This window comes from Myotis lucifugus, unplaced genomic scaffold (genome assembly GCF_000147115.1).
Source record: "Myotis lucifugus unplaced genomic scaffold, Myoluc2.0 scaffold_1050, whole genome shotgun sequence".
NCBI lineage: Eukaryota > Metazoa > Chordata > Mammalia > Chiroptera > Vespertilionidae > Myotis > Myotis lucifugus.
In genome coordinates this window covers 8,077-19,593 of record NW_005872098.1, presented here as the reverse complement: position 1 = coordinate 19,593, position 11,517 = coordinate 8,077, and the positions used below count along the sequence as shown (strand labels likewise).

The 11,517-nt window shown below is 48.5% G+C and overlaps 1 protein-coding gene across 1 annotated transcript in view; it reads right to left on the bottom strand.

Moving 5' to 3' along the window:
• The window catches only part of LOC102432077 (sodium/glucose cotransporter 5), a 14,803-nt gene extending 7,654 nt beyond the window's left edge, over positions 1-7,149 (bottom strand). Inside the window, exon 1 of the mRNA XM_023747912.1 lies at positions 7,120-7,149. Coding sequence (XP_023603680.1) covers positions 7,120-7,149 — 30 coding nt within the window. The remainder of the gene's footprint in view (positions 1-7,119) is intronic.
• Between the last annotated feature and the right edge of the window lie 4,368 nt (positions 7,150-11,517).

The window sequence follows — 11,517 nt, the reverse complement described above, 5'->3', positions numbered from 1 at the left end:
AGCTTCAAGCTGCCTGGCTGCCGGCGCCATCTTGGCTGGCAGTTAATTTGCATATCGCCCTGATTAGCCAATGGGAAGGGTAGCAGAGGTACGGCTAATTACTATGTTTCTCTTTTATTAGATAGGATGAATGGGTTAACAGTGAGATCAAGGAAGAAATAAAAAACTTCCTGGAAACAAATGAGAAGGGACATGCAATTACCCAAAAGCTATGGGATACAGTGAAAGCAGTTCTGAGAGGGAAGTACATAGCATTACAGGCCTACCTCATGAAACAAGAAAAACATCAACTACCTAAACCCACAACTAAGATATTAGAAAGAGAACAACAAGAAAAGCCCAGAAGAAGTAGAAGAAATGAAATAATAAATATCAGAGCAGAAATTAATGGCATAGAGACTAAAAAACAACATAAAAGATCAATGAAATCAGAGCTGGTCCTTTGAAAAGATAAACAAGATTGATGAACCATTAGCCAGACTTCATCAAGAAACAAAGAAGTCAAATAAATATAATCAGAAATGAAAGAGTCAAAGTAACAATTGACACCACCGAAATACAAAGAATTGTAAAAAAAAAAAATACTATGAACAACTATATGCCAACAAACTGAACAACCTGGGTGAAATGGACAAATTCCAGGAAATATACAATCTTCCAAAACTCAATCAGGAAGAATCAGGAAACTTGAATGGGCCAATAACAAATAATGAATTTGAAGCAGTAATAAAAAAACAAACAAACAAACAAACAAAAACTTGTACTGGATGGCTTCACAGGCGAGTTTTACTAAACGTTCAAAGAAGAACTAACACCTAGTCTCCTCAAACTACTCTAGAAAATTCAAGAGGAGGGAAGACTTCCTTTTATGAGGCCAGCATTATCCTAATTCCAAAACCAACTAAAGATACTACAAAGAATGGAAATTATAGGCCAATATCCCCGATGAACATAGATGCTAAAATCCTCAACAAAATATTAGCAAATTGGATCCAGCAATACATTAAAGAGATCATAGAAATTTCAACAACTTAACCAACTATAATTTAACAAAGAAATCCCATGCCTGAGAGACCTGCATACTGAAACATCTAAAGGTGGGCAACCAAGAATAAACCAGGACACAAGAAGAGAGGAAAGCACAGATGGCCTGCAGGTGCAGCACTGCAGCCGGGAGCTGGAGGCTCTGCCTAGAGAGTGGAGGAAGCCAGCAGTAGCAGGTGCTTTCTTCCACCGGAGGAACAGAGAGAAGCAAGGGGGGGTGGGTGGGGGGAGAGGAGCAGTCCAGCGGGGTGAGCAGCAAGGGAGCGAATAGTGATTGAGCCAGCAGATGGCTGACAGAGCACAGGGTCTGGCCACGCAGCTCCACTGTCGGACCAGGCAGTGGAGTTTCAAAGAAATGGAACCACAGAGGACTGCTGCCACTTGGGCTCCCAAAACGTGCCTCCGGTTGCCCTTGGAGTCAGGGAGGAGAATATTATCTGTAAACCAAGAGCTGCTGCAGTAGAACTGCTGTTTCCCTCTGTGACTGATCCCCAGGTGGGGTGCTTGGGGTGGGACCCCACGGAGGTCAGGGGTCGCCATTACTGTGAGGGCAAAACAAACCCCACTCCCAAGCAGCACAGCCGTACTTTCTTACAGAAGCTGTGGAGGTTGACAGGGAGATCACGGGAGGAAAACAAAATCTTGCAATTCAGTGCCATCTACTGGAAAATAGTAGAAAGATCTCTTCAGAGGAAGCTGCTATCAGCCATATATATATACAGACAGATCTAAATGCCTAGGCAAAGGAGAACAGCAAATACCATGAATAACCATGTTAACAAGGATGATGAGAAAGAAAAGGAAAAACCCCCAGAAGCAACCTACACCACATGGAAATATATGACATAAATGACAGAGATTTGCAGTTCTGAAAATACTCAATGCAATATGAGAAAATACAGACAGGCAATTCAATGCTCTCAGAAAACAAATCAATGAACAAAATGAGTTCTTTACCAAAGAGATTGAAACTTTAAAAAAGAACTAATCACAAATCCTGGAAATTAAGCATGCAATTAAGGAGATTAAGAGTGAACTACTGAGAGACCCAAGATGGCAGCATAGGCAAATACCTGTGCTCACTGCTTCCCACAACCACATCAAAATTACAACTAAAATACAGAACAACTATCATCCAGAACTGCCGGAAAGCTGGCTGAATGGAAGTCCTACAACTAAAGAAGTAAAGAAGAAAGCACTCTGAGACTGGTAGGAGGTGCGGAGGCGCAAAACAGGCTGGTCCGGCACCCAGGTGTGCCGCTTTTTTTAATCAGGAGGGAGATCACCTCTGTGGAGGCTGCCCAGAGGAGCAAGGAGTCCCAGCACCACACCAGACACCCATCCTAGGGTCCCAGAGCTGGGAAAAGAAGTTCCTATGGGCTGGCAGTAAGAACTACAGGCTGTAAAAACCAGTGCAGATTGGGGCTGAATGACACATGGGCTACTGAGATCCAGCTGCTCCTCTTAAAAGGCTAGCACCACAAATTGAATTTACAAGCCCCCGCTTCCTCTGAGCTCTAGTGTCGGGCGAGGCTCTGGGGGACCCAGACACATATGAGAAGAAACTGGCATTGGGGCAGGAACTTGGGGGTGGCTTTCTTCCAGATGGAGGTGCTCACAGCAGTCATTGTTCTCATGCAGGGACCTCCCCTGTTGCAGGGCTGACTGGCAGCCATCTCTGTTTGCTCTGCCCTGGTGATTCCCTGAGACCCTGCCCCACCCAATTTACAACCCCACCCAAGCTGTGCGCAGTGGCTTTTGCATATGAATGGCCTGTCCTTCCAAAGGCTAAAAACCTGTTAAACGAGCTGCAGCTGAGTCAGGGAGCCCCAAACCTATCAATAAAAGCCCCAAGACCCGGCACCAGCACCAGCCTGCCTTGCTTCACAGCTGGGCCTTATCTGGGCACTTCCAAACCCGAAACAAAGAGGAGGAATCTGCAGCTCTCTCTGTAGCTCCTGCTGGATGGTCCCAGGCAGTGGATGACTTTGCAACTCCCTGGAGACCCAAGAGCCAGTGTACCCAGTGGTCAATGTGAGACCATACCAGAGTACAACTTCTTCACATCCATAAGTGACACACTCAAGGGCAGAATCAGTGAGCACCAAAGCCCCACTGAAGCAAGTCCTGCTCCATAGGGGTGTCTCCTGCACAGCAGCTGTCCCACTGTAGTCACAGCTGGTCCCAACAGCCAATTGGCCTGGAGGTCAATTCCTCCCAGTGACACCAACAGCAATCAAGGCTCAACTACAAGAAGACTGTGCACACAGCCCACACAGGGGTGCACCTAGATTGTCCACCATAGGTGATTGGGGAGGCTGAGCCACTGGGTCCTATAGGACACCTACTACACAAGGCCACTCTATCAACTCAGGAGACTTAGCAGCTACCCAATACATAGAAACAAACACAGGAAAGCAGCCAAAATGCGGAGACAATGAAACATGTCACAAATGAAAGAAGTGGAAGAAAGCAAACTACTGAATATAGAGTTCAAAACCATAGTTATAAGGTTACTCAAGAATCTTCTAGAAATCTCCAAGGCAGTGGTGGCCAACTGGTGGTCCGCAGACCACTGGTGGTCTGTGAGGTCCAAAAGGTTGCAACCACTGGTTTAAGGAAACTTTTGGAGCAGCAGTCGCCAACCAGTGATCCACAGACCACTGGTGGTCCATGAGGTCTGAAATGTTGGCGACCACTGCTCCAAGGGACTTATTGAGACTTTCAAGGATCTTAGTGAGAATGTCAACAAAATGGAAAAGATCAGTCAGAAATTAAGCATACACTGACTGAAATAAAGAATAATATACAGGGATTCAACAGTAGACTAAAGGATCCTGAGAATCAAATCAATGATTTGAAATATGAAGAAGCAAAAAACACCCACCCAAAAGAGCAAAAAGAAAAAAGAATCCAAAAATATGAAAATAGTGTAAGGAGCCTCTCGGACAACTTCAAGCATACCAACATCTGAATTATGGGGGTGCCAGAAGAAGAGAGAGAACAAGATATCGAAAACCTATTTGAAGAAATAATAATAGAAAACTTCCCAAGTCCAGAAAGCATAGAGAACCCCAAACAAGAGGAACCCAAAGAGGATCACACCAAGACACATCATAATTAAATGCAAATGGCAAAAGACAAAGAGAGAATCTTAAAAGCAGCAAGAGAAAAGCAGTTAGTTACCTATAAGGGAGAGCCCATACAACTATCAGCTGATTTGTCAACAGAAACTGTAGAGAGCGCCTGGGAAGGCACATGGTCATTTCTTTAATTATCATCAGCTAAGTCCAGTGGCATTGGCAGAGTCACGTCCTGGAAACACACCTTGACAGAGGCAGGAGTGTTGTCAGCTTGACCTTCAGCCCAGGCACCAGGGGGTGGGTTTTGTTATCTAAATCCAGCCAAGTACCAGGAATGAATATGACTCCGGCCACCCAAGAATGCACATAATCTCCTTTGTCTTAACCTTTAGTAAAACTTCCTGGTTTTTGCTATATAAAATGAATGTGCTGTATTGGCTCTGGGTAACTGTCTCTCCACCAGAGGACAGCCGTCCCACCCGGCCCCAGCTTTTCCCTTCTATCTCTGTGTCTGTCTCTTTCTTTCATTTTCTCAATCCCCAGCAGCCCCTACTCAGGAACTGGTCCACTCTCTGGCCGCACTGGATGCAGAAAGGAGAGAAATATTTACATTTGGTGCCCGGGTCCAGGGACTTGAGTACAGGGGAACTCTCAAAAGTCAAGCGAAGGGTGCTCCGAGAAGTGCGCTGTGCAACAGATTAAAGAAGCAAGGTAAGGAGTGGATGTTGTAAGTTGTATTAGCTGGGTGTAAAACATGGGTAATTCAGGGTCTCAGGAAAGACCTCTACTCTCAAATGCTTAAAACTTTGCTCAAAGCTCGAGGATGCTCTGTTAAGAGTAGTCAGATTCTATTTTTTTAAATTGTTTTATTGTTTAAAGTATTACAAAGAGTATTACATATGTCTCCTTTTTTTTTCTCCTTGACAATCCCCTGGCCTCCCCTACCCCCCAGTGTCTTATGTCCATTGGTTATGCTTATATGCATGCATACAAGTCCTTCGGTTGATCTCTTACCCTCCCCTCCTGCCCCCCAACCCTCCCCGGCCTTCCTGCTGTAGTTTGACAGTCTGTTCAAGGCTGCTCTGCTCTGGATCTATTTTTGTTCATAAGTTTATAATGGTCTTTATTATCCATAAATGAGTGAGATCATGTGGTATTTTTCCTTCATTGACTGGCTTATTTCACTCAGCATAATGCTCTCCAGTTCCATCCATGCTGTTGCAAATGGTAAGAATTCCTTCTTTTTTACAGCAGCATAGTATTCCATCATGTAGATGTACCACAGTTTTCTAATCCATTCATCTACTGATGGGAACTTAGGCTGTTTCCAGATCTTAGCTATGGTGAATTGTGCTGCTATGAACATCTGGGTGCATATATCCTTTCTGATTGGTGTTTCTGGTTTCTTGGGATATATTCCTAGAAGTGAGATCACAGGGTCAAATGGGAGTTCCATTTTTAGTTTTTTGAGGAAACTCCATACTGTTCTCCACAGTGGCTGCACCAGTCTGCATTCCCACCAGCAGTGCACGAGTGTTCCTTTTTCTCCACATCCTCTCCAGCACTTGTCGTTTGTGGATTTGTTGATGATAGCCATTCTGACAGGTGTGAGATGGTACCTCATTGTTGTTTTGATTTGCATTTCTCGGATGATTAGTGACTTTGAGCATGTTTTCATGTGTCTCTTGGCTTTCTGAATGTCCTCTTTTGAAAAGTGTCTATTTAGGTCCTTTGCCCATTTTTTTATTGGATTGTTTATCTTCCTTTTGTTAAGTTGTATGAATTCCCTGTAAATTTTGGAGATTAAACCCTTATTGGAGATAACATTGGCAAATATGTTCTCCCATGCAGTGGGCTTTCTTGTTGTTTTGTTGATGGTTTCTTTTGTTGTGCAGAAGCTTTTTATTTTGATGTAGTCCCATTTGTTTATTTTCTCTTTAGTTTCCAATGCCCTAGGAGCTGTATCGGTGAAGAAATTGCTTCAGCATATGTCTGAGATTTTGTTGCCTTTGGATTCTTCTAGTATTTTTATGGTTTCCCGTCGTACATTTAAGTCCTTTATCCATTTTGAGTTTATTTTTGTGTATGGTGTAGTTGGTGGTCTAGTTTCATTTTTTTGCATGTATCTGTCCAATTTTCCCAACACCATTTATTGAAGAGACTATCTTGACTCCATTGTATGTTCTTGCCTCCTTTGTCAAATATTAATTGAGCATATTGGTTCTGGTCGATTTCTGGGCTCTCTATTCTATTCCACTGATCTATATGTCTGTTCTTGTGCCAGTACCAGGCAGTTTTGAGAACAGTGGCTTTGTAATACAGCTTGATATTTGGTATTGAGATCCCACCTACTTTGTTCTTTCTCAGGATCGCTGCAGCTATTCGGGGTCATTTTTTATTCCAGATGAATTTTTGGAGAGTTCGTTCTAGGTCTGTGAAATATGCCATTGGTATTTTAATGAGTCAGATTCTTAATTTCTTAAATTTTGTTAATGAAACTTGCCCTTGGTTTTCTGAAGAGGGAACCATCAACTTTCAAATGTGGGAAAAGGTCAGAAAGCAGTTGCGTGACCGATACACAGCAGAAGGTCCAGAGAAGATTCCCATTTCTACATTCACATTATGGTCTTTAATTCATGATTGCCTTGATCCAGCACAGGAGAGTTTAAGAATGTCTAAGCAGGATGTGGCCACAGCTTTACAGCCTACAGTGGAGGGGTGCGAATCTCTAAAAATACCACTTCCCCCCTCTGTGCCTCCTTTGCCTCCGCCTGTTGCTCCTGCGACCGCAGTCAAGAGCCCACCTGATAAAGATTTACCTTGTAATTATGAGCAGGAGCTGGAGTTTGAGGCAGAGCAGGAGAAGCATCACTGTGATGGGATAACTCAGATGATAAGTGTTAGGTCGGAGGGAAGTCCAGGAGCCGATGCATGCAACCGCAAGGCAGATGGTGACGCAGATACTGGTTCCTTCCTGGAACCCATGACAGACCTGCCCGAAGCGGAAACTCCCACAGCTCATGCTCCCCTGCCCTCAGTGAACAGCTGTATAAAAAAAGTGCCTCCATTCCCTTTTGGCGCGACTTCACTGGCCCCGCCCTTGGACCCGTGAACCTCGCCCGGGAGTGCAGATTAAAGTTCCTTCTTTTCGACTTGCCTGGTTCTCTGACCTTGTCTCCTGTGCTGCGAACCTTACATTTGGTGCCAAAACCCGGGAGGTGCAAGCACCCCATCTGACCATCCCCCCACGGTCCGGGGTGCCCTCCTCTCCCTTCTTGTGGCTCAGGACTCCCTGGCCTCTCCCCCGGCTCGGCAGCATCAGCGGAAAGTCCCGGCCCATGCCGATCCCTGGCGGTCGTCCGCCGACGTCTCTGTCTGTAAAGTGTGGCCGCGTCAGAGATTTCCCCCTATTCTCTGGACCCTTCCGGGAAGGGTTCTCCAGACCCCAGGAGGTAGGGGAGACGTCCCTGCTGTCCCTTGGTCCCTCCGCCCATCCGTAGCCTCGGCTAAATTATTGGGACGCTGATCCTTTAGCCCCAGCTACTGACCTCAGGTATCGAGCATGGGTAATCAAAATTCTAAACCTGATCCGAGCACACCTCTAGGGTGCCTGCTCACCAACCTGGCTAAACTAGGCCTGTCCCAGGATCTGCATCCTAAACGCCTCATTTATTTCTGTAACGTGGCATAGCCTCAGTATGAATTGGGCAACGGGTCAAAATGGCATGAAAATGGGACCTTTGATTTTAACATCCTCATTGACCTCAGTAATTTCTGCTGGTGAACTGGGAAGTGGCTCAAGGTCCCATATGTCCAGGCCTTTTTTTTATCTGCGCTCCCACCCCTCCTCTGCTCCTCCTGTTCCACGGCCCAGGTTCTCCTGGCTCGTGAGAAACCTACTCTGCCTACTTTCCACCTTATCTGAACCCCCCGAAAATCTTTCCTCCCCTCTGACTCGTCCGCGTCTGAGGGAGTTGTCCAGGTCCATGTTCCCTTCTCTCTGTTGGATCTCTCCCAGATTGAGAAGCGGCTGGGGTCCTTTTTCGCCAACCCCAGCGTGTTCATCAAGGAGTTCCGATACCTCTCTCAGGCCTATGACCTCACCTGGCATGACATCCATGTCATTCTTTCTTCCACCCTAACGTCAGATGAAAAGGAGAGAGTCTTGGGGGCAGCAATGGACCACGCATATCAGGTCCACCTTACAGATGCCAATATTCTGGTAGGGGCTCAGGCCATTCCTCGCCAAGAGCCAGGCTGGGAGTTCCAACTAGATACCCCCGGAGGGCAAAACGGTTGCTGACGCCGAGACCAGATGCTCCAATGCCTGATGGCCGGCCTACAGGCCGTCTCCCACAAGGTAGTTAATTATGACAAACTGAGAGAAATTACTCAGGGACCAGATGAGAACCCCGCGGTCTTCCTTAACAGGCTGACTAAGGCTCTGATTTTGTATACTCATCTGGACCCTGGGTCCCCGGCCGGAGCAACAGTTTTAGCCACCCACTTCATCTCGCAGTCGGCCCCAGATATTCGGAAAAAGTTAAAAAAAAAGGCTGAGGATGGCCCTCAGACCCCAGTCCGAGATCTAGTGAACATGGCCTTTAAGGTTTTTAATGCCCGTGAGGAGCAGGCAGAGTCGGATCAGGAGGCCCGCCTTCGACAGAAGGTAGACCTGCAAACCCAAGCCCTGGTTGCAGCCCTGTGGCCGACAGCAGCCACGCATGGTCCCAAGGGGGCTGTGCGCGTGGGGGGGCGGGGAGGTGCAACGAGAGGACGAACACCACCTGGAGAATGTTTCAAGTGCGGGAATGAAGGCCACTGGGCAAAGCAGTGCCCCCGGCCCTGAGCTTCAACCAAGCCCTGCCCGGCGTGTGGTCAAAGCAGCCACTGGAAAAGTGACTGCCCCTGGAAAAGCGACGGGCCTTCTGAGTCTCAGTGTGGAGGGGCCACCCTTCCAGGTCATGACCCGCTCCTGGCCATGCTGGGACTGGCCGAAGACTGAAGGTGCCCGGACTCGACGACCCCCATCACTCTCGCTGAGCCCAGGGTACACTCAAGGTAGTGGGTAAGCCAGTCTCCTTCCTGGTCGATATGGGGGCTACCTTCTCTATCCTGCCCTCCTTTTCAGGGCCCCTTTTCCCTTCCACAATCTCGGTCATGGGTATTGACGGCAAATACACCTGCCTGCTGGCCACCGGACCCCTTCCCTGTCTCCTCGATCATAGCCCTATAACCCACTCATTCCTAGTCATGCCTTCGTGCCCCGTGCCCCTTTTAGGACGGGATATCCTCACCAAACTAGGGGCCACTCTGCAGCTCACTCGGAGCCCTTCAATCTCCCTGCTTCTTCTGCTCCTGGCCTCCTCCCTTCACGGGGACACCGATCCCCCACTACCTGCGTCCCTTGTCGACCCCAAAGTGTGGGATACCTCTACCCCGGTGGTTACTAGACACCATGCCCTGGTCAAGATTAGACTTAAGGACCCCACCTCGTTTCCCTCCCATCCCCAGTTTCCTATCTCCCTAACTCATCACCGAGGGCTCAAACCCCTCATTACTCAGCTTCTGGGGCAGGGTCTCCTCATCCCTACCGACTCTCCCGGCAATAACTGCATCCTCCCAGTTAGGAAGGCAGACGGGACCTACCGGCTGGTTCAGGACCTCCGGCTGATCAATGAAGAAGTGGTCCCTATCCACCCGGGTGGTCCCTAATCCTTACACTCTCCTTTCACGCATCCCATCCTGTACCACGCACTTTTCCATCCTCGACCTCAAGGATGCCTTCTTTACCATCCCTCTGGACCCAGACTCTTTCCATCTGTTTGCATTTCCTTGGGAGGACCCAGACGAGCAGGTATCCCGCCAACTCACCTGGACGGGCCTGCCCCAGGGGTTCAGAGACAGTCTCCTCACCTGTTTGGCCAGGCCCTAGCCAGAGACCTCCAACAATGCTCATTAGAACCCAGCACTCTTCTCCAGTATGTAGATGATCTCCTTCTCTGCAGCCCCTCCCTGGACATGTCTCAGAGGCATACAGCTGATCTCCTCAACTTTCTAGGGGACAAGGGATACCGTGTGTCCCCTGCCAAGGCGCAACTGTCAGCCCCCACCGTCACTTACTTGGGGATCTGTCTGACACCCAATTCCCGAGGACTGACAGCTGACCGAGCACAGGCAATAGGAGAACTACAGCCCCCCACTTCTGCAGACCAGATCTTGTCCTTTTTGGGACTTGTAGGATTCTTCCGCCATTGGGTCCCAAACTTTGCTCTCCTAGCTAAGCCCCTATACCAGGCCGTTAAAAAAACGCCAGTAGGACCCCTCTCCTACCCTCCCTCATTCACCAGGCTTCCTCTTAGCTCCGGGATACCCTTCTGGCATCCCCCCTCTCTCTCCCCGACATCTCTAAGCCTTTCCAACTATTTACTGATGAAAGACAGGGAATGGCTATTGGGGTCCTCACCCAGCCCTTGGGCCAGCCTTCACTCCCGTAGCACCTGTCCAGACAGCTTGACCCCACAGTCCAGGGATGGCAGCCCTGCTTCTGGGCTCTGGCTGCAGCTGCCACCCTCACCAAGGAGAACCAAAAGATCTGCCTCCAACAACCCTTACAGGTCTTCTCCACCCACAGACTACAAGGTCTCCTGTCCCACCGATCCTTATCTCTCCTTGCCCCCTCTCGCATGCAGGAACTCCATCTCCTGTTCCTCGAGAATCCTGACATCTCCCTGACCCAGTACCCAGCCCTGAACCCGGCCACTCTCCTTCCCGCTGCCTCCACCCAACCTGTGGCAACTCACTCCTGCCCCGAGGTCATCGAGGCCTTCACTCAGCCTCGGGCAGGACTCTCAGACTCTCCTCTCTCTAATCCTGACTTAACTCTGTTTGTGGATGGAAGCTCGTGCCTGGACCCCCAGGGACGTCGGAAAGCCTCCTGTGCGGTAGTAACACCCGAGCGGACCCTGGAGGCGGCCCGACTCCCAGAGGGTACCACCTCTCAAAAGGCCAAGCTCATCGCGCTGACCCGCGCCCTACACCTGGCCAAGGGGAGGAGGGCAAACATATATACAGACTCCAAATATTCCTTTCTGATAGCTCAGAGGTCGGCAAACTCATTAGTCAACAGTGCCAAATATCAACAGTACAATGATTGAAATTTCTTTTGAGAGCCAAATTTTTTAAACTTAAACTATATAGCCCTAACTGGTTTGGCTCAGTGGATAGAGTGTTGGCCTGCGGACTGAAGGGTCTCAGGTTCGATTCTGGTCAAGGGCATGTACTTTAGTTGCGGGCACATCCCCAGTAGGGGGTGTGCAGGAGGCAGCTGATCGATGTTTCTCTCTCATTGATGTTTCTAACTCTCTATCCCTCTCCCTTCTTCTCTGTA